Consider the following 23,701-nt stretch of genomic DNA (forward strand, 5'->3'; position numbering starts at 1 on the left):
TTCACTTTTACATGTTCTCCGCAGCTATAGTGATAAGAAGAATGTTTCAGATTCGCAAGCTTGTAAGTATTCTGTTCTTGGCTGTAAGAATGAACATAAGAGTCTATATCTACTCCAGACATCAGAGCCACTAAAAACACAGTGGAGTAGTTTTATTGCTGAAATCTGTAAGTAATTATACCTCCTATCTGTGCAAATTAATATCAGCTGGGTTAGTAAAGGCTTTTTGTTACCAAGGTGTCACACAGGTTTCATGATGGGTAAAAGCAAAGAGCTCTCCCAAGACCTCCGCAACCTTATTGTTGCAAAACATATTGATGGAATCGGATACAGACGTATTTCAATACTTTTGAATCCTCCAGTAAGCACCATTGGGGCCATTATCCGCAAGTGTAAGCAACATCAATCCATTATAAACCGGCCACGCACAGGAGCCCCTTGCAAGATTTCTGAGCAGGGAATCAGAAGAATAGTCAGAAGAGTAGCCCAAGAGCCAAGGACCACTCAGAAAGAGCTCCAGAAACACTTGGAGACAGTGTTTAACATCGTCACAGAGAAACAATAGGCAATGCACTACACTGCTCACGCTCACCCCTCAAGACTCCATTACTAAAGATAAGGCATGTCGAAGCTCATTTAACGTTTGCTACAACTCATTTGGACAAGCCTATGAAATACTGGGAAAGTGTAGTCTGGTCATACGAGAGCAAAATTGAACTTTTTGGCTGTCATACTACACACCATGTTTGCAGAAGAAATGGCACTGCACATCACCCTTAAAACACTATACCAACATTGAAGTTTGGAGGTGGAAGCATCATGTTGTGATGCTGTTTTTCATTGCATGGTACTGGCAGACTTCATATAATTGAAGGAACAATGAACAGAACCCTTTACTGGAAGATTCTTGAGAAGAATCTGCTGCCATCCAGCAGGATGATGAAGATGAGACATGGGTGGACCTTCCAGCAGGATAACGATCCAAAGCATACAGCAAAGGAAACTCTCAATTGGGTTCAGAGAAAACAAATCAAGGCTTTAGAATGGCCCTGTCAATCACCTGACTTGAATCTAATTGAACAAGATTTAAAGACAATACGTTTAGAATACTGCGACCGATTAATTTCTCCATACAGGAAGCCTCTTGAAGCTGTCATTACAAACACAGGCTTCTCCAGTAAGTATTAAATAAATTTCAGTTAGTGTGTTCAATAATTTTTTCCTGTGTCATTCCAATTCATCATACATAACTTCATTTGTGGAATTTAATGTTTGAATTTCTTTGTATGTGTAGATTTCTTGAGTTAATACTCAAGAAATTTTCATGTGAATAGCCTCATTGTAAATATATTTACTGAAAAAAATTGATGTGTTCAGTACTTATTTCCCCCAGTGTATGTTGTCATTTTTATTTTTAACCCAAAATGCTTACTGTCTGTATAATTATACATAATATAATAATATTATTATTACTGTCTGTATAATTATACATATAGGGCTGAACACAGTATTTATGGTGTCAGTCATATTGTTTCTCCTAATTTACACAAGCTGTAAAGGCACAACACTCTTCTGGAAAGGGGGTGGGGCGCAGCAGCTAATTTGCATTTAAAGAGACACACACGAAAACAGCTTGTTTTTGCTTCCACCCAAAATGGGGCATTTACAGCATGGTATAATAAATGATCTGTGGGGTATTTTGAGCTGAAACATGACAGACACATTCTGGGGACACCTGAGACTTATATTACATCATGTAAAAAGGGATGTAATAGTTAGACTTCAGCATAAACGAGAGCTGGGACATGTTCATACTTAACATTTTGTTTATTATATGACCGTTTACTGTGTTTTATAGGCTACAGTATGGCATTTCTTCAGTTTAGCGTATACATTTCACTATTGTTAATGCATGGAGTTGAACTGTATGAATGTATGACTGTATGAATGTAGACTAACAGCTATTTTTTGAGCAGCAAAAATGAGGGTTCAGCATGTGCAAGCTAGTTAATTTTCCAAATTCATAACTTCATAAATTTTAAGTGTGGTTTAAGGATGGATTTTATACCAATGTACTGTATGTTGTTATTCATTTAAACGTGTCTGGTCTTTAAAGTTAAAAGGTAATAAAGTTAATAGTGTCCTGACTGCATAAAACCTTTGGAAAGTTTACTTAATGTGTGTTAACAGAATATTGAACTGGGGAACATAGGACTCTGGGAACATAGGATGACCCCCCTGCATTTATACTGACTATCCGAGCAATCTAACGAAAATGTAAAAATGAGAGTCATGGTGGTATGCAGAGCGGTCGCTTCGGATACTGTCAGGATTTGTGAATCGAGGGTTGCAATGTTAGGAAAAGAGAAAGAGAAAGTACATAAGAATAACAGTGCCCTCGCCCTGCTACACACTTCCCACACCAAGCTTGGGAGAGTTTGTCAACTAACACACAGACACACAAAGTTCAAATGGCAAGATATCTACTTTGCCTTTGATTTATTCAAAGAAAGGCACACACATATATATATATATATATATATATATATATATATATATATATATATATATATATATATATATATATATATCTCATGCTTGTCACAGAACTATATAAATAAATATTGATTAGCTAGGTGGAAAGGCATATTTGAATAAAACCGGAAGCATGTAAGACAGGAACAATTCCATATATGGTTTTCAGGAAGTCATTTGGAATACAAGCAAATGCTATTCAGGAAGGCATGTAAATGTCTGCAAATGGTATTCGGTGAGACAAATGAATGTGCAATTAGTGAGGGTTTTATCTACCTGTACCTGGTTGGGAAGAGGCAAAGGTTTCAACAAGGGAACAGAGCGACTGGGGGGGGTGGGGGTGGGGGTGTTCACAGTGAACTTATCAATGCCCTTGTAGGACCCAACGGAACACCCAGGGATCCATGAGCCTACGACAGCTCCCACTACTCACATGCTCCCTCCAGACAGGGCATGAGCCGATGCTTGTATTCTCAAGGCTAATACAAAAAATCTATATGTGTATGTGTTAATGCGAGATGAGAAGAGGCCACCTAAGGGCTGAGTGATTATGAATTTTCTCCTTTCTCGAGTGAGCTGTTCTGGTCAGGCACACGTCTACTGGCATGAATCTGTTGGATGAAAATTACAATAGAAATTAAACAGAAGGGAGACAAGCATGGGAAAATACGGGGGTTTATTGCAGATGGAGGATAACATAGGTCAGGTCACAGGGCTCGTGGGAGAATAATTCGTAGCAGGATACAGGAATGTAGGATACGGAGAGCAGTGAGAATACTCTGAGCTGCTGGGTGAGTATGGTGTGGGGCTGAGAGAACCGGAAGCAGGTCTAAAGCCAAGGTCAACCCCAGAGATAGCCATGTCTTCATCAGAAGGATTCCCAGGAAATAAAACAGAGGGTGTCTCTGTATGAGTAGAAACATCCATGGAAACCGTGGCAGGTGTTATCCGGTACCGTAAGGGTCAGCAGCGAGGGCTTCACCTAGCAGAGACAGATCTGCTGAAAGGTGAGCTATTTGATAGCTTGTGTTTAGGTCCAGGCCTGTGTCCTGGAAGGAAGGAGGGAGAAAAGGACGCTGCCCAGCTGAGAAAGTAAACAAAAAAGAATAAGGTTACACTCTCACACACATAGAGGAAGCCACTCTGGCTTAGGCATTACATGAAGTGCTATAACACACACACACACACACACAGGATTAAATATAAGGAATAGAAGAATAAGTTACTAACACTCACTTACATACTAGACATATAATGATATGAGTACGGCCGTGCGAGTGACTGCTATCACCGTTGTGGGAGGTCCAAAGGCGGCTTTTCTAGTACTGTATCACCTGGCGAAAAGGGGAGTAGGTTTCTCTGAAGGTAAAGGGAGCTGACAATCGCGTCCAGGTCTCCTTTAAAAGAAACACCAGGGTTAGCTTTAGTCCATGGCGTTGGAACTGGTCTACAATTACGATTTCAAAAGGAGATAATTGAGACTTTGGATTTGGCATCATGGATGTAAGGAGAGGGTGAGCTTTGGCTTTGGCAGCCCAGTTAGCCATCTCTGCCACCAAACAATTATCAACCATCAGAGTTACGTGAGTTAGGGGGTGTGATAGTAGTGGAGTCAGATGTATTTCCTGAATAATTGTCAGCTTGAATACTATCACTGATTTAGACTGACCACTTCCATCCATGTCTAATGATTTACATACAGAACAAATAACACCCAACAAGGACAACATACAACAAAGACAGCAGGAAAGTGCAGCGTGGTGGTAAAGTGTGCTCCAACAGCAAGAGGAACAGAGAAAAAAAAGAAAGCAATATAACGTGTGACTGAGACGGACTCAGATTATCCTGTTATTTCAAAATTCTTTGAAAACAGGGGTACACTATTTATATTTACAATCATGCCGAGAGAAACACTACTCAGCAGCCGGAGCCAAATTCTCCTATTTCAAAATTCTTTGAAAATAGGGTTATACTACACTTACTTACAATAAAGCCGGGAGAAAACACTACCACGGCATCCAGAGCCTAGGCACAATAACAATAAAGCTACTTCCAAGTGCTTCCATAGAACACCACAGAATATATATGCAACGCATTTAGTAGGGATACATGAGACATCTACTTCAAGACAGAGCATGATGGATGATGGCTTTGGATGATGGCAGGAGAGTTAAACCAAGACTGGTGATCAGGAGGCTTATATCCCGTACTGCCAGATATTTAATCTGGAAGTGTTCAAAAAACATTGAGTATTTGAACATCAAGGGGTTGCGGTTTAAAGAAGACCTGACTGAATTCGACATAATAGCACGGAATTGTCTTTGGCCAGCTGTGGAGAGCGCCAGGAGAGAAGGCAAAAGAGCATACTTCAGGGGAGTGAGGGCCTTCGTTGATGGTAAAGAGATTCATTTTGACGAAGGCAAAGGAACACTATAGACTGATGGTCTTCTAGTTGTAGTCTGAAGTTGGTGGTGCCATGAAAGACAATATGATGCTGATCTTCTCTGTTTGAGAAAAGGAAAAGTGTCTCCAAGTTTTAGACCTGTTGGTCTATAATAATTTGAGGCAACTGAAATATTATTTAAATGTTTGGAACTGTTACAGGTGTTATTGCAGATGTTATTGCTTTTGTGTTCATTTGAGTTGGGAGAAACCAATTATGTGTTAATATTTAGGTTATTTAATCACTATTGCCTCTAAAACTATACGACCCCCCCAAAACAATGGGATTCAAATCCATGCTTTGATTAAGCCTTTCATTTCTTCTTTTTGAGCCATTCCTTGGTGGATTAAAGGCCTCTATTCTCATCTTGCAAAGACTTTTTCTTGGCATACCTTCCATGCAGGTCAAATTTGTGCAATCTCTTTCTGATTTTAGAAGCATACAGTTTGACACCAACAGTTGCAAGCTTACTAGCAGATCCTGTAATTAAATTTTACAGTTCTTTGAGACATCAGACGGTCTGCTCTTGGGCTGAATTTGCTATGATGGACAGTCCTGGACAAATTGGCAGTCATTTGAAATCTGTGCCACTTGTAGATTATTTTCCTTACAGTGGAATGATGTATTTCATTTGGAGATCTTTTTAAATCCCTTGCCAGGCCTTACAGAGCCCTCTGGATGACACCACACACCTCAATAGCAAAGGGAACACCAGACACTAGATATAAGAGACTCTTGTTCAGTGGGAATCATCAACATTGATTGTTTTTGTCAACATACTTATTTTGATAATGTTGATGTTTTAAAACATCAATGTAGCAATAAGGTAATAAGAAATGCTATTTGTTCTGTTTCATTTCCTGCAGCAAGATTTTTTTGGTCTTCTTTATTTGGAAATATATATTGGGCAAAAGTGTAGAAAATACAAAATAAAATTTGTATCAATGACAAAATTAAAGAAGTATATTACAAAATACTGCATACAATGTATCCAGAGAAGAATGTTCTGGAAAGATTTAATTTGAACGTTTCATATACCTCTGAATTTTGTGGACTGTAAATTTGTTTCATCATTGTATATACGCAAGATTAGTTTGGAAGGATTTAGTAACTTATATTAATCGAAAACTGGGATATGTGATAGAAAGTTGTGCATTTGATGTGCTTTTTTATTTTTAATTACATTTTGGAGTGTAAGCAACAATACATTGTGCAGTTACTATTTTATTAGGTAAATTCCATATATTGAACTGTACACCATGGACCTTGGAATTTTGTGGCTGCTGTTTGATATCTACTGCTGCTGATTCATTGTAGCGGAGGTTTGGAATTTGGTGTTTGCGGGCTCGACTTCCATTGCTGTTTGGTTTGCCAGTCCTAGCATTAAGAGATTATGCCATGTGGTTCCTCGAGCTGCTGTTATGGATTGTTCAGTCATTTACTCTGATCAACGCCACTCCACGTTTGATGTATAGGGTGGCAGAGCTCTACAAACTCAGGCCCTTAAACAAACCTTCACTGTCTTTGCTTAATCACCAGCTCTATTACGAAGACCGACAAACAAGTCTTCTCTTATTCATGAACTTATTGTAGACCAAAATCTTGATTTTATGTGTCTCACTGAGACTTGGCAAAAGCCTAATGACTTTCTTCATTTAAATCAAACAACACCACCTGGATACTGTATGCCTGCATATGTAAACCTCGTTGCTCTGGTAAAGGGGGTGGCCTTGCACTTATTTATCGTGACAGTTATAAAATCTGTCTGATCTCTGTATCAGAGACATCATCTTTTGAAATTTTGGTTTAACAACTTAAAGGTTCAACTGCTGCTGTTGTTGTAATGATTTATAGACTACCTAAGTCATCTATTTTGTCTATCTTTTTCAGTGAATTTTGGACTTTTTGGACTATTTAAGCTCAACCTGGCAAAATCTGAGCTTCTCGTCATCCCAACCTGTCCCTCAATCAACCACAACCTCACTGTACAACTCGGCTCAACCACACTCAAGCCAACCAGGACAGCCAGGAACCTTGGGGTGATTCTCGATGACAGCTTGACCTTTACAGGCCACATCTCAACAACTGCATGGTCCTGTAGGTTCATCCTGTACAACATCAAGAAAATCAGACCCTACCTCACCGAACAGGCTACACAGATACTAGTCCAGGCTCTTGTTATCTCAAAACTGGACTACTGCAACTCACTACTCTCGGGCCTTCCGGCCAGCTCCATCAAACCCCTTCAAATGATTCAGAATGCAGCAGCACGCCTCGTCTTCAACCAGCCCAAGAGAACCCATGTCACACCCCTCTTCATCTCGCTCCACTGGCTTCCTGTAGCCACCCGCGTCAAATTCAAGGCCTTGATGCTCACCTACAAGACCTTGTCTGGAACAGTACCCTCCTACCTCAACTCTCTCCTGAAGGCCTACATTCCCTCACACAATCTGCGATCAATCAACGACCGACGCTTAGTAGTACCTACTCAGCGTGGCTCAAGGTCCCTTTCAAGAACATTCAAATTAACTCCTGACTCCTGACTCCTGAACTTCACCATCAAAAGGCAATAGGTCATCGATTGGAGAAAATGTGCAAAAGAACTGGTCTTGCAGTGCATAAACAGATGTACTCTGAGCATCTGGTTTCATATAAGGCTGCACTTAATACAGCTAAATCATCCTTTTATGCAAATATCATTGGCTCTGGACAGAGTAATACAAAGATTTTGTTTCGCACTGTTAACAAACTGTTGAATGAAGCCTCTTGATATTATTTCTTTTTCTTGCAATCAATGTGTATCTTTTTCTGAATATTTTTAGATCTAAAATTGATGGTATAAACCAAGAATTAGTTAACTCTGTTTCAATGTCTAGTGGTTATCAAAATGGAAACAATCAAATCTATTGGTCCACAAATAATCTTTCTAATTTTGAGCTTCCTTCAGTGGATAGACTCAGAAAATGAATTCATTACTCTTACTTAATTTAATTTAAGAAAGTTTTTACACACAATTTAATTTAGTTCATTCAAAATAAATCAGCTTAGTTGGGTCAACACAATTTAGTTGGTTAAGGTCAAATTAATTTACTCTAGTATGTTTAATTAACTTTCTTACTTTTGTCAAACAAAATTTTCTTATGTTGGTCCAACTTAATTTTTCTATTAATTGACTGAGGTTTAATTCATTTTCTTATGTTTAAACAAGCAGTTTCATTCATCATTATACACAATGTATATAATGAACAAATATGAAAAGACTGGTGTCAGTACTGATATTAGTATAGCTCACTGAGTGCCCACAGCCTATGCACAAGTGCCACTCTTCAGCACAGTGGTAACCACAAACTTCAAAACGTTACATAAACTCCTTCAAATGTCCAACATAACTGAACATTAAACACTAACATGTCTTTCCCTTTACTGAAAAACACATAAAATAACACTTAATCCCTAAATTTACTCTCCTAATGCAGTCCCTTGTAAAGCATGCTGGAAACTAGAGAGCCACTGCCCAGTTATTTAGGTCAACAAAAATGATTCATGTAATTTTAACACAAATTAATTAAGTAAACGTCAGTTTTAAATATATTAGGTGGATTGAACATTAAGTTATGACAAAGTGTTCAAAAATCGTGTTACTTTAGCTCATTCTAAACAATTAAACTGAACAAGAGGCAAAAAATAATTGTATGAGTGTATTACTAAACTGATTATAAAGTCTGAGACCTCTACTTGTCCACTTGATCCTTTACCCACATTTTTGTTTAAATCTTGTATTCATTCAATTTCTCCTATTAGTATAATAAATTCTACTGCTACTGTTCCTTCATCATTGACATTGCCTTCTATCAGTCCAATTCTTAAAAATACCGGTGTGGATTCTAGTGATCTAAATAATTATCAGCCCATTTCCAATCTTCCTTTTATTAAAAAAAATATTGAAAGAACAGTAGCAAACCAACTTGAATCACATTTTCTTCCTATTTAAATGATAGAAAACAGTTTGTAAAGATTAAGAATGTTCAGAGCCAGTATCAGCTACTCACAGTGTTCCTTGTTGAGTCCGCTTTTATTTATCATCTATATTTGACCTCTTGGTAATATTTTTCACACATATGCCATTAATTTCCATTTTTACGCAGATGATACACAGTTGTACATATTTACAAAACCTAATATTTACTCTCTCCCTTTTGAACTTACTAAATGTTTGCAGGATGTTAACATATGGATGACTAATAATTTCTTAAAGCTTAATACTCACAAATGTTCTTCTTATTGGGTCTAGGTCTATCTTATCTACCTTAAAGTCTTTTACTCTGCTTACAACTGCCCAGTTAGTATTTGCACCCAAGTGAAAAGCCTTGGTGTTATATTTGATGGTTTGCATTTTTTGGCTCTAATAATATTTCACGTGTTGCATTTTTTCATTAACGTAATATTGCTAGACTCTGTTCTTCACTTTCTCAACATAGTACTAAAGTCCTTATTCATGCACTGGTAACATTACAGATTGATTAGTGCAATTCTCTTTTATTTGGTGTTCCTGAAAAACAACTTCACTGACTGCAGTTAATTCAGAACTCAGCTGCAAGGATTGTTAGTCATACACGTACTTCTGACCATATTATACCTATTCTTTTTCAACTGCACTGGCTTTCTGCTCATTATTGTGGCCATTACAAAATTTTGTTGCTCACCTCTAAAGCTCTTCGTAATTTGGCTCCTCTTTATCTATCAGACCTTCTTAAACTATACATTCTTTCATGTTCTTTAAGATCATCTTTTGCAGACTTATTGACTGTTCCAAATTTTTAATTAAAGTTCTTTCGGTGCTAGGGCTTTTAGCTGTTCTGCGCCAAAACTATCGAATTCTTTACCACTGCATATTCGCCAGTTGGATACTATTTCCCAGATTAAAACCTATTTGTTTAGAATAGCTTTATTGATTTGATTGATTGATTGATTCTTTTTATATAATTGTATGTTTGTGTTTTTTATATTTGTATGTTTGCATTGTATTGATTTTCCTCTATGCTGTAAGGTGTCTATAAAAAAATTATTATTATTATTATTATTATTATTATATGCATAAGAAGAAATTGACTCTTTGTAAGCCAAATATTATACATTTAAAAAATGACTGAATTATGCATTAACCTTCTAAAACAAACAGATAACAAGAAAACACTGAAAACATGCAATGTTTTAAAGAACTGAATTTTGTATAAAAAAATTTTTGTCTGGCAGCATTAATGTAAATAATAATTATCTCTTGTTCTTGTGTCACTGTAAAATAATAAAAATTAAAGCTGCAAGCAGCGATGAACAGGCCCTTGCACCCAAGTGCACGTTGGGGTTGCTCTGCCAAAGGAATGCCATTCCATATTTTTAGCACTTTTTAGCACTTATGTTGTTAGGAGAGTATCTCGATGTAAAACATGTAATTTCCAGTTGGCAGCAGGTGGCACTATGACTATAACTGATTATTGCCATGTAGATGTCTTTAGGCCAGAATTAGTATAAAACATATGAAGTTTGGTGAAGATTGAACATCATATCTGAGTTAGTGTAAAACATGCCAGTCCATGTTGGCAGCAGGTGGCATTATGACTATAACGGAATACTGGCATGTATATAGCCTCAGGCCCGGTTTTGTACAAAACAACTGAAGTTTGGTGCTGATTGAACATTGTATGTCTGAGTTAGTCAACATGACAGTTCATGTTGCCAGTAGGTGGTGCTGTGACTATAACTGATTATTGGCATGTAGATGTCTTCAGGCCGGGACTTTTATCAAACATGAAGTTTGGAGCAGATTGGACATTGTCTGTTTGAGTTATAACAACTTCCTTTTTCATGGCGAAACATCGAAATTTGTGAGACCTCCACTCCCACGCCGTGCAGAGAAAACGCAAAAGCTTCGCAATTTAGCATCATGAATGCCTTTAGATGAGACTGAGCGAATATGATGTCGATCTGATGAAAACTCTAGGAGGAGTTTGTTAAAGTACAAGGCCTGGAAATGGCAAAAAAAAAAAACCCAGCAAAAATTTAAGAGAAAAATCAAAATTGCTGAGTTCCTGTTTAGGGCATGAGTTCAAGAGACGATTTTGTACGTATTGGCATGTTATACATGTTTACAGAATTTCGTACGTGTAGGTGAAACGTAGCGCGAGGCGCACATTTGTGAAATTTTGTAGGTGGCGCTATCGAGCCATTTTGCCACACTCAATTGTGGAACTCCTATCAGATGTAAATTTTCACCAGTTCTGACGCGTCTGCAAAGATTTGTGAGTTTTTGAGTATGTTTAGGGCCTCTAAAATGTGATTCATTTTGGAAAATGATAATAATAATAATAATAATAATAATAATAATAATAATAATAATAATAAAACGGAGCAGATCCAATAGGGCATCGCACCAGCGGTGCTCAGGCCCTAAAAAAGCTAATACAGCCACTGTGGCACTAGCAATTGCTATAGCGCTTAAGTTGTGCAACAGTATAAAGTATTGTGTCAGTGACAAACATCAGTAGCTGCGTTTTCATTAACCTGCTTAATTCGCAATTTGAAATTGCAAACTTAAAATGTGCATTTGAAACGTGTGAATTTCAAGGAAAAAAAACAAAAACTTTCAGATATCGCAAAAAAAAGTTTATACACTCGCATGAGGTGGTTTTTCAGACATTTCGACAAAGCAATATTTCTCTCGTGGCGATGGCTATGCTGGCTCCCTTGGGCATGATACGGCAGCGGTCCTATTTTGTTGCATAACTCGTCAAATGTTAAGCGAAGCATTCTGAAGTTTTGGATCCACAAGACCTTTTGAAAAATGATTGCGTGCATTACATGCCATCGTCGCCTTCTATTAAAACACTACTACAGCTATTGCGGTGGATGCAATTAAATTCACCGTGCCAACACTCATCAGATCTTGGAGATTCGTCGCCATGTTTAATTGTAACGCCTATGGCGAGAGGAGAAAATCCAGATTTTATCGCATAACATCATTTATTCGCATTTATGTTTTGTCAACATTCTTAAAATATCGGTTTTATTTGGCGCAAAATTGCGTTAGAAACTGTCGTGGATAAATCAACCTTTCCAGCCTAAGTCAAAAATCTTCAGAGACAGAGGGTTAGTACAGGGGTTCCCAAACTTTTCCAGGGCAAGGCCCCCCAAATGGCATTAACATTTGACCAAGGCCCCCCTTTTGCAAGATGTCTTTAAAACACATTAAAAATATAGACTTCTGAATATATCCCCCCTTTTTAAATTAATAATTACATCCTACATCTTTACATTACATTACATTAGGAATTTATTGTGTGTGTGTGTATGTGTGGTTGTCTGAGAGTGAGAAAGAGAAAACATACTAGTGGGAGGGATGGGCTTGGTGGCTCTGACCAAATTGTTGAGGCCCCCCCGGGCCCCCACGGGCCCCCCCGCCCCAAGGGGCGGCCCCCACTTTGAAAACCACTAGGTTAGTAGATGCCAAAAAGTAAATAAACTTCATTGAACCAATAAAGTGTGACAGTCTGCAGAAAGTCCAAATTCTGCAAACACACACAGTCCTTTTTATACCTTTCTCCACAGCGTATTCATTGTAGGCAGGGTTTTGCCTTTCCTCATTAAAACAGACCTATCTTCTTTGCCACAATTAAATATTCATGTCTATGTGTTATTTTTTTAATTTGTGGAGCATGCGCAGTTAGTTGTTTTTCTTGAAAAGGATTCATGAGGACCTGGTTTCTTTTTTTTAAAAAAAGGTTTCACTCAGTCAGAGTCTTTGTTTGTTTTTGTTGTTTTTTTGTTTCTCTCTGACCTTGACCAGCACTCGCCTTTTTTTAAGTCTTATCCTAGCTCGTTGGTTGGTATCTGGCCTCAAAGTTATCTGCTTCTGTGGAGGAAGATACAGGCTGGTACAGAAAGAACAAATATTGTTCAGTAAGACACAGAGTTCATCCAACTCAATCCATACTCAGAATATAACTTGATCAAACATTGTTCTATGGATTTAGATTATGCTTCTAACTATTGATTATACATATAGATTCTGCTTTTTAATCAATATTGATTATTCGATTGTGCTTAAGTAATAATTCTAAATGTTGGTTATACATATTGAATACACTTCATTAACATATCCAAATGTTATTTACACATATAGATTACGCTTCATAAATATTTTCTATAAAACCCGGCTAGACATTAGCTCAATGGCATGAAAACAGGAGTTGATTTGGATAGTTCAGGGTAAAAAAAAAATGCTTCTGCTATTTCACTTCAAATCTGTTTCGCCTGCTCTGTTTTCCAGCCAACTCATAGCATCACAGTTAGATATTTAATGCTGCCCCACTACTATCACTATTGCCACTATTACACGACTCTTAATGTGTAATCTCGCAAAAGTCTCTAGAGGTATGGCAGCATGCTTCACTGCAGCGTAATAGGATTTGTAAACAGTTCAAAATTTGCTTTGAACACGTAACTACACTTCTGCAGCTCGCCAGTGAAATGGGTGAAGGTGGGGTTTTAGAGATACACGATGACCACAATCACAATTATCCTGAAAACCATGGAAATGTATATTACTTAAACTGTAGCTCACCGATACCGAGTGCAGCCAATTGTATTCCAGCCGCTGTCGATGTGTGTGATTGTGCCGAAAATGCCACACACACCGATTCCGCTTCAGACAGCGAAGTTGATTGTGGTGCAGTTATTACGAGGAGCCTGACATCTAATCCCTCTGAATTTAGTAAGTTCGTTTGATTTGACCTACCTGTCGTCCCATACGCTGTTGTCAATGTACAGTTGACGTCTGTATTAGTGATGTGTGTATAATTGCAGCATTTCATTACATTCAAGATAAATTGGGACATCAGAGGCCTGTTTCACGAAACGAGTTGAACAAACTCAGAGTTGTAGAGTAAATTTGAGTTGACAATTAACCCGGGTTAGATTTAAGGTTAACAGGTTTCATGAGGCTGTTTATCAGTAAACTTTCTCAGTAAACCTAGGTTTTAACCCTTAATCAAGGTTTACCCAGAGTGTGTGTGCACATAAAAGCCAGACGTTTGCAGCAAAGAAGCTAATATCGTTCAACATGGAAAAAAGCTGGTGTGCATACTTCTGGTTGAAGAGCAATACATTATTTTGTGGAAATATGAAGAATTTAAATCTACAGTAACCGCAAAAGGCAATACCGTTCCGGCTGCCAAAGCTCGGGAACATTACTGATTGTGTAAATGTGTAAGTTTGCTTTTATAGGCTCACAATGAGAATAAACTAATTGAAAACTTACAACCCCAGTATATTTCATATAATTGCATTTAATGTAATGCATACATGAAATATGTCAATGTTTAAATGAAATATTAATAAAACATATCAATTTGTGAAAATATATTGGGAAAGGAATGCCACTGCATGCAAATTTGTACCACTCGCAAAGAACCAAAACAGCACGTACAGTTTGCGGTTCAGTAAAAGCGGCTTCGGCGTGTCTGATTTCTAATGTGTGGCTCAAGTAGCCGGCAGAGATCAACTATACCATCTGCCAAAAATCCATATCTTTCGTACAGATGGTCATCGGGAAAAGTCAGGATTGTGTCTATCCCTAATAAGTTATTTTCCTTTGAAGTGTTATTATTATTATTATTATTATTATTATTATTATTTGTGCTCTGAGGATTCTACAGGATTCTCTACAAACAGTGAAGACATCGCTACAAACACTGAAGGGTTTTATATTACTTTGCTCGCAGCTGATTGGTCCAGTTTGGGTTAGAGTATTCTTACCCAGAATAAAACTTGCTCCAGAGCAGGTTAGCAGTGTAGTGTAAGTTACCATGGTGATGAAACCCGATTAAAAACCAATCCACCTTGTTGAGACTGAAAAACCAGAGTTTGATAAAACTAAACGCAAACCGCATCCGGCTTCATGAAACAGGGGGCGTGTAAATTGGGGCAGTTAAACTTGTCATCTTTAATTTTCTTGCCTCAAAAGCCATATTCAAAACTTACCTTACTGCCCTGATTAAAAAAAAAATGTTTGTTCCCAGAACGTTCTTTGAACATTAGTTTTTTGTTCCCAGAACATACATTTTTAAAGTTTGTTTTTGGTTAGCCAGGAAAGTTTTCTTTACGGAAATACAGTAGAACATTGTTTTTAGGTTTGCACAGGGGCGTTAGCTGAACTGTTAATAATCCGGGGCTGAGCCCCGATTCTTCTCCATCAAAATTTTTTTGAAAAATACGTCTAAATAGAGCGTTTGTATGCATTTTTTTCTTGCATTTGAGGGCTATTTGCTTAAAAATTTTGAAAATTGGACAAAAAGTTTATCATAAAAATTGCCTCGCGTGTTATCACTGTTTGCAGGACTACCAGACAGATAAAATATAAAATGCGTTGGCTATCTAACACGAGACTAGGCTAGTTTGGTGTCGCTAGTCAAGGGGAGGCAGAACTAAGCATCATTGTATGGGTTTAGCTGCTACAGTGCACTGCAAAGTGCGTTATCTGTCCTTATGCTCTGCTCATATCGTGTTCAAGTAACTTGTACAAATTCACAAACTCATATAGACATTTACACACCTTCCTGCTCAGCATCAGAGGATGTTAGTGTTTCAGTTTCATTTACTGGTTTAAAAAAAAAAATTGGCGTACATATACTAGGACTGCACAATTAAATCGAATATGGATTACGATTTTGACTGCCCACGATTACATGAACATGATCGACTGCGATATTTATATTTAAAGTTCGTCCTCTGCACATAGAAACTCCACTGCATATCAGATCAAGTGCTTCCTAAACTTACAGCCAGTCACCATAGAGTGGCGCAGGGATGACCTCATTTTGTATGCCAAAACCCGGAAACGAGCTAGCATTTTAGTGCTTCCGGTTCCATCCCAACGTCAATGGGTTTTTTGAATGGGATTTTGGTTAAATGCCTGAAATAAGGTCTGTGGTGAACTAGGGATGTCACGAGAACCGATACTTCGGTACCAAGTCGGTACCAACATTCTTAAAACGTGACGGTACTTGTTTTTCTGCAGTAGCGTTGGTACCGTTGCAGTTCTTCCGGAATTGAAGGGGCAGCAAATACCATGAACCATGGAACAAATAAGTGTTTTAGTTGGTCCACAAGTGGTAAAGAAGAAGAAGCGGGGCGGGGCGGGGGGTGGGCTTAGCTCCGCCCCGACTTGTTGAGAGGCAGAGAGAGGAAAGCTCAAACATATTATACCACACCGTGGTATCGACTTTGGTATTGAGTATCGTGTACTTTTGGTGGTTTCGGTACCGACTACTAGATTTTTGGTATCGTGACATCCCTATGGTGAACACAAGCTCAATATTTTCACATTTTATTCTACGACATAAAATACGCCAGTAATACTCCACTTGTGAGGGTTTTTTTTAAAAGCTTTCCCGTGTATTGAAAATGGCAGTTGCAGATAAGTGCAGATAAGAGCTTTATTGAAGAGAGGCAGACAAATTCAAAAGATGAGACCATAGCCTGACCTTTTTCTTGTTTTTGACCACGCTATTGTCTTATGTTTTGGATTTGTTTGCCTCTCTTCAATAAAGCTCTTATGTAACATAACTCTTATCTAAATAATGCAAACGGGCATAAACAAGGCTAAACGAATCAAACAACGAGGTCAAGAATAAGATCAAAACTGAGACGTGAAACTATGAACAAACGCTTAGTACACGGAAAACTCGCGCAATACTTTGCATCGAACAAAAAGATACGAGCGGTTTAAATGACATGTAATTAATGGTGAACACAAAACAGCTGAGACTAATGATGACACATAAGGGAACAACCAATGACAATACAGGGGCAGAGACAGGACAGAAATCATAACAAATGCACATGTAGAAAGTAAACAAAGTCAATGTCACTAAAAGAGCGCGCTGCGAGCTCCAGCACTCACGTGAGGGGAAATGACACGAACAAGTTGCTAAATGGGACTACAGACGTTGTCGGGGACATTAAAACGTCGTCATGCTGAACAGGAAAAGGCTTTGCAGATAAACTGGTTCAGGTATGCTGCGCACAATTCCCCCAAAAAATGTGGATGAAGATTCATCCACAGAGTAAATCCGTATTATGGAAAATGTTTTAAATCAAGTTTGGAAAAGTTGTCGGAAGCTTGGTGATGGTGACATTGAAGTCAGGTGACCGTGGTGTCGTTCGTTTATAGCATACGGTTAGGTGTTTATTTCTGGCGATTGTATTTAGGCTTCAAACTTCATAAAAGTTGTGTTAATTTGTGAAAATTATCTTGATGGATAAAACGTGTTAGTATTGTAAACTTTTGTTGGTCTCAGAGCTTATTTTTTGCAATAATCCAAAAGCCTATGTGAAAATCCTATTGGGTTTTTGTCAAGGGAACCAGTGTGATGCTAACTTCGGGGTTCCGGTACAAAATGACTTCGTCCCTGCACCACTCTATTGGGTGATTTGGCTGAGACTCTCCTCCTGTAAACCCTGTTATTGGCTTTTCTGCATAGGCCTGAATTGTTTTCATTTGGTTTCATATTGTTATATTTGATTGCATATTTTCATTTGGTTGATGGTATTTTTTATTTTTACTTAACCTATAATTTGGGTACAATTTTATTTATATTTTGTTTCTACGAGATGATGCACTTTAAAGACCAGTCTGATTTGATGCAAAGATTTGTACATTAGCAGGAATGTAGCACAACATGGAGCTGAAAGCAGCGGTCTGTTTATTTAAATATGAAAGTGCAATAAAAATATGCGGTCCCTAAAATCAATTAATAATCGTGATCTCAATGTTGACAAAATAATCGTCATTATCATTTTGGCCAAAATTGTGCAGCCCTAATATATACACTTTTCCTCACACTGACTGACTGACTTTGTGAGCTAACGTTTGGTAGAATTGAGAGCTGTCAGCCAGTAAGACACGAGTATTTCCACGTATTTTCCTGTAAACCCTGTCTGACTGGTCTCGACTCTGTTCATTGAAGATACAAAATTACAGGCTGTCTTCTTTTACTGACGTTAAGTTACGTAGGGACAAACAGCTTCAAGTGGAGAATTATTCGGGGCGAAAGAAAAAATCTTCAGGGCTACAGCCCCGAATGCCCAGGCCAGGTTATGCCCCTGGGTTTGTAGAATGTTCCCATTACATTCCCATAACGTTCTCTTAACCTTCTCTTAACTATAAATAATAATAAATAATGAAAAACAGATCTTCCGCATTCCCTCCTGCTTCTCACACTTCTCACACCTATTTCTTTATGGAAATAGAGCATTGTTTTTAGGTTTTCAGAACGTTCCCCTAACATTCTCTTAACCTCAGTTTTCATCATTTATTTTAATATTCATACACTCATGCATCATTAATCATAAATAAAACAAATCAGTCTAAATAATCAGCACACAATCCTTGTTTTTGTTGATCCGTTGTTCGCATAAAATAAGCCATGAATCTTGGGACATTTAAAACAGTAATCATCATTTAATTAACTACTCAACTGCGATGGCAAACTGTTACTTCAGTTTCTAGTTTCAGTTTCAAAAGTCTCTATTGGACAAAGGTGGGGTTGTTGGAGCAGTGTTTCTTGACCTTAAGAAGGCTTTTGACACTGTTAACTATAGAATTCTTATGTCGGAATATTAGGTTTTAATTTTTCTCCAGATACTTTGAGTTGGATATAATCATATTTGTCAGGTCGAACACAGTATGTTCATGTACAAAATTATAAATCAACAGCCCTAAGTATGTATATCCACAGGTGTTCCCCAAGGATCTATTCTGGGCCCATTGCTATTTACATTGTATATTAATGATCTTCCACCTGTTTGTCTTGACACTAACATCCAAATGTATGCGGACGTGTCACAAGTTGCTAATGAACTTACAAAATCCATGGTTCAAGTAAATATCTCTAAAACGGTGTGTAATAGTTCATGTAGTGCCAGATGTTTTTGTATCAGGGAAAGGCTACAAGTTGTAACTGAATATAAGTACCTTGTAGATTTAACTGATTCCAGACTTTCTTTCAAGGCTCAAGTTAAAAAGGTCTGTAACCGGGTTAAATTTAGTCTCTTAAATTTTAGATTTATTCGAGATTGTATGTCCACAGAGGCTGCTATGACGTATGAACATTCTATGGTCATTTCTCATATTATTTATTCTTTAACAACTTGTTCACAAGCTAGTATGACTCTAAAACCATTTGAGTCTCTGTATAAATAATCACTAAAAACTATTGATAAGAAATCGGTTTATTTTCATCATTGTTCAATATAAAAAAAAAAATACAATCTGCTTAGTTGAAAACATGATCAAATATGTAGATGTTTGTCTGATATTTAAGACTACATAGCTTGACCTCCCTGTTAAAACAGTATGTCAACATAAGAACAACTGCACAAGGGGTGCAGCAAGAGGGGACTATATTATTCCCCTCAGAAAGTGTAAATTTAGTCAGTCTGTATTTTCCGTTAAAGCTGTATGGGAATGGAACTCCATCCCATCAACAATTAGAGGACTTGATACATACAGTTCTTTTAAGTTTCATCTTAAAAAATAGTATTAATAATAGAATTAATACTCACTACTGTCAACATTAGAGTTTTATTTTATTCAATTTTAGCCTGCCTGTAATAATTGTTCTTGGTTAATTGCTATTCTCCTGTCGCTATCTGTCTGACCTTTTACGTAGCACAATATGAGTTTAGAAAAAACTTCCTAATAATATTATGTATTTAATGATTTATTGTGCTTGGAATCAATCATGTGCTTGTATTTTTAACTAGTATTTGATAATGTAGTTAATGTATTTAGTTTTTTTGTTTTTGTTATTGTATTAATATAAGATGCTTTGTTTTTTAGGGTGAATTTTTAACATTGTGTCAAGGGTCTGCAGATGAAAAATATCCATTTAGTTGATTCTGGCACATTTATAGTCATGTTCATTAATGTGCACTGCCTCTGTAAATAAATAAAACAAAACAATTGAAACATTTTCATAGACAAAAATTTGCCAGAACATTGTATCTTTAAAAAATAAGTTGTACATTTATTTAATTTACAATTTATAAATAAATAAATTGAAAAATTTTATTAATTTTTCAACTTCTGATCAACTTCTCCACTTGATAAAACAGGTTCACATTCTCCACCACCGCCATCTGCAAATTTAACAAATAAAAAAGGCAACGTAAGTTACATGTAAATTAGATTAAACCTAGGTAAATAGCTAATAAACTAACTAGTGTGTTGTTGTAGCTAACTAGTTTCCTAATGTCAGCCAAAGAGAAGGTACGTGACAGTAACATTAATGTCCTTTGAGACATTAGTTAAAGTGTTGAATAGGTACTTACCATTGAAGCTTAAGTAGACGAGGATGATAAAAACACTGTCTATACAGCTGCTAATACAAGATGTGGTAGAAAGTAATGGATACACAAGTTGAATTTCAAACAACCCAATGCAGTTGATGGAGTGCTCTGACGTAGATTGACAGGATAGGGGCATTTCAGGGGACAATCAGATTTCAGCTGGGGCCGTTTAGGGAACAGGGACGTGCAGAGAGTTCCTCAGGGGCTCCAATTAAAAAAAGGGTTACATCACCAAAGAGCTAATTTGACTACTTTACTACTTTAACTACTTTATTAACTTTAATTTAACTACATATTCTTATCACAGTCATTGTAAATAAACTGTGTGTTCTCACAACAATGAATATGAGAATGACACTACTAACATAACCTAATGGCATTTTATTTTTACATTCATAGAAATAATTTAAACAGAATGGAAACTTTTATTGGAGAGATGAATCCAAAGAATCTTTAAAAGAAAAATTAAACATTTATGAAATAAAACAAAAAAACTACAGAATTACCATCCACAAATTCAATTCAATTCAGTTTTATTTGTATAGCACTTTTAACAATGGACATTGTCTCAAAGCAGCTTTACAGAAACATATAAACACAGGATGCAGATTTTAAGTGTGTGAATTTATCCCTATTGAGCAAGCCGGTGGCAGTGGTGGTAAGGAAAAACGCCCTAAAATGAAATGAGGAAGAAACCTTCAGAGGAACCAGACTCAGAATGGAACCCATCCTCATCTGGGTAATGGATAGTGTGAAAGTACAAGAAGTTCATTATGGTTTTAACATGAAGTCTATTTGTTGAACTAGTCCACTGTTCACCAAAGGAGACCTGAGTGGTATGTGATAATTTCAGTCCCAAGGCCACAGCAACCACAGTCGCAGCAACCACACCGAGAATGTCCATGTGGAATTGAGGCCCAAAACCATTTCCATGGTACTTCAAGCGGTAAAATCCTAAGCAATCTCCAGGCTGTAGCCTCCAGTTGATGAGAGCTCCATCCAGAGGCAGCGATATTTCTGAGATGAAAGAAGGCTATCCTAGTAATATTATCTACACGAGGGTCAAATAATTAAATACTGGAGTCAATCAGCACACTAAGGTCTTTTACTGCTGTACATGATGAAACAGACAGGCCATCCGGAGCTACTGTGTAATCAGAAAGCTTACTTCAAGCTACATGTAGTACTAGTAGAAGTACTTCTGTCTTGTCAGAATTAAGTAAAAAGAAGTTAATAAGCATCTAATGTCCTTTACACATTCCTCAACTTCATGCATATGCTGTCTGTCATCTGGCTTTGCTAAAAAATACAACTGTGTATCATCAGCATAACAGGGGAAGCTTGTTTATGAATAATTTGACCAAGAGGTAGCATATATAAAGTAAAAAGCAGTGGACCTAAAAACAGAACCTTGTGGAACACCAAATTTAACCTCAGCATGCATGGAGAAGTCACCATTTACATCTACGAAGTGATAGCAATCGGTCCTGAGTGAAAAGACCTGAGTGGCCCCCCCCCCCCCAAGCCTTCCCTATCATGTGGCATGATATCTCCATGTATACATCTATCTATCTATCTATGTGTATAAGTGTGTATGTGTATAAGTATGTGTGTGTGTGTGTGTGTGTGTGTAATAAATATATATATATATATATTATATTATATTATATTATATTATATATATATATATATATATATATATATATATATATATATATATATATATATATATATATATATATATATTAAAACTTTTAGATGACTTTTAGAAAACTATAACAGACAGGTATGGAACATGAATGATCAAAAATGTTTCTGAACACTATACCTACTTTGAACAAGAGAACTAGGTTGTAATAACATGGACTATTTACATGTAAAACATGTTGCATTACATTTGTCTTGCGTTCTAAAAACATTCACATACGAATGATGTAAATTGGGAGGAAGGGCGCGTCTCGTTATCCATGACATTGTTAAATCCCTGGTTTTCAGCCACTCACTGAACAGAGCAGATGCAGAGAGAGGTGAGAGTGCAGTGGGAAAGCAAGATTTCATGCTTGCAGGAGAGTACTGATGATATTTGAAAGTTGCTAAGGTTTGTCAAAAAACTCGCTAGATTTTTCGCTAGGAAAATTTGGGTTTCCCCCAAAAAAAGTTGCTAAAGGGGTCTGAAAAGTTGCCCAGTTGGCAACATTGGTCTGCACTGACCGCTAGGTAAAAGGCAGGCTTAGCTCTACCTCTCCCCAGCAAAAAGAAAATGCAGAGGGAGAGAGAACGCGGGGTTTTTCATATATGCACATTCTATTTGAAAAGCAATAAAATACACCCTGTCTGTCAATGATGCCCTGTCTGTTTTTTTTTCTTGAAAAAATTTGCGCCCCCCTTCCGATATCTCCACGCCCCCCTGGTTGCGAACCACTGCCTTAATGCCAACAACGTTTTCTAGTCTATGAAGGAGAATAGTATGATCTATAGTATTAAAAGCTTCACTAAGGTCAAGTAACACAAGCAAGGAGACACAACCCTGATCAGAGGCCAATAGTAGGTCGTTTACTACTTCAACCAGTGCTGTCTCTTTAATCATAGCACCTCGTGAGGCCTAAGCCCTGACTGATACATTTCATGGATGTTATTCCTATGTATGATATGAGCATAGCTGCTGTGCTACAACCATTTCTAAGATCTTGGAGATAAAGGGGAGATTTGATATTGGCCTATAGCTGGACAATTGACAAGGGTCGAGGTCAGGTTTTTTAATCACGGATTTGATAACTACTAGTTTAAATGATTTAGGTACATAGCCAGTGCTAAGGGAAGAAGTAATTCTTTTTAGAAGGGGTTCGATTACTCCCGGAAAAATCTGTTTAAAGAAACATGTAGGTAAGGGATTTAGTATACAAGTTTATGATTTTGCTGAAGAGATTAATGAAGCTAGTTCAGTCTCTCTAAGGGGAGTAAAACATTCTAATTGTTGATCTGATATTGCTGTATTATTGTCTATAGGGACTTGGAGGACATGGAGGTCGCACGTTTTCTTCTTCAGTCACTTGACGATTTCTCATTGAGAGAAAAGAAAGTCATGTACGGTGACTCTTGGTATTAGGCTAAAGCTAGCGCCGTTGCATTGCTATGATGTCATATAGGAAGCGGCATATACTTCCGGTTAGTAAAAAACCGCTAGGGTTCCATTTTAGATGATATTACCTTTCTAAGATCCACACACTAGACGGTAGTGCAGAGTGCATAGTATAATTGTACAGGACTTCATTTGGGACACAACTTTAGTATTTACTCTGAAACGTGTTTTCAGAACAA

General features: G+C 37.4%; 1 protein-coding gene and 1 long non-coding RNA gene across 6 annotated transcripts in view; one reads left to right on the forward strand and one right to left on the reverse strand.

Annotated features, from left to right (window-relative positions):
- Window positions 1-3,194: 3,194 nt before the first annotated feature.
- On the reverse strand, window positions 3,195-13,903 carry LOC128605355 (uncharacterized). The gene is made up of 3 exons (XR_008385534.1): window positions 13,770-13,903; window positions 3,776-3,932; window positions 3,195-3,619 (listed from the first exon to the last, which is right to left on the reverse strand). It is a non-coding gene; the product is annotated as an uncharacterized LOC128605355 (long non-coding RNA).
- cacul1 (CDK2 associated cullin domain 1) overlaps window positions 13,101-23,701 on the forward strand; it is a 44,501-nt gene continuing 33,900 nt past the window's right edge. For 2 of the 5 annotated variants that reach the window (XR_008385533.1, XM_053620708.1), the window contains exon 1: window positions 13,101-13,745. Coding sequence is in view for 4 of the 5 variants with exons in the window: in XM_053620708.1 (XP_053476683.1) it covers window positions 13,502-13,745 (244 nt within the window). In the remaining variant the exon portion in view is untranslated. The remainder of the gene's footprint in view (window positions 13,746-23,701) is intronic. The other 3 variants (XM_053620707.1, XM_053620706.1, XM_053620705.1) reach the window with 3 other exon arrangements.

The sequence above is a fragment of the Ictalurus furcatus genome, chromosome 3 (assembly GCF_023375685.1).
Source record: "Ictalurus furcatus strain D&B chromosome 3, Billie_1.0, whole genome shotgun sequence".
In the NCBI taxonomy this organism is placed as follows: domain Eukaryota; kingdom Metazoa; phylum Chordata; class Actinopteri; order Siluriformes; family Ictaluridae; genus Ictalurus; species Ictalurus furcatus.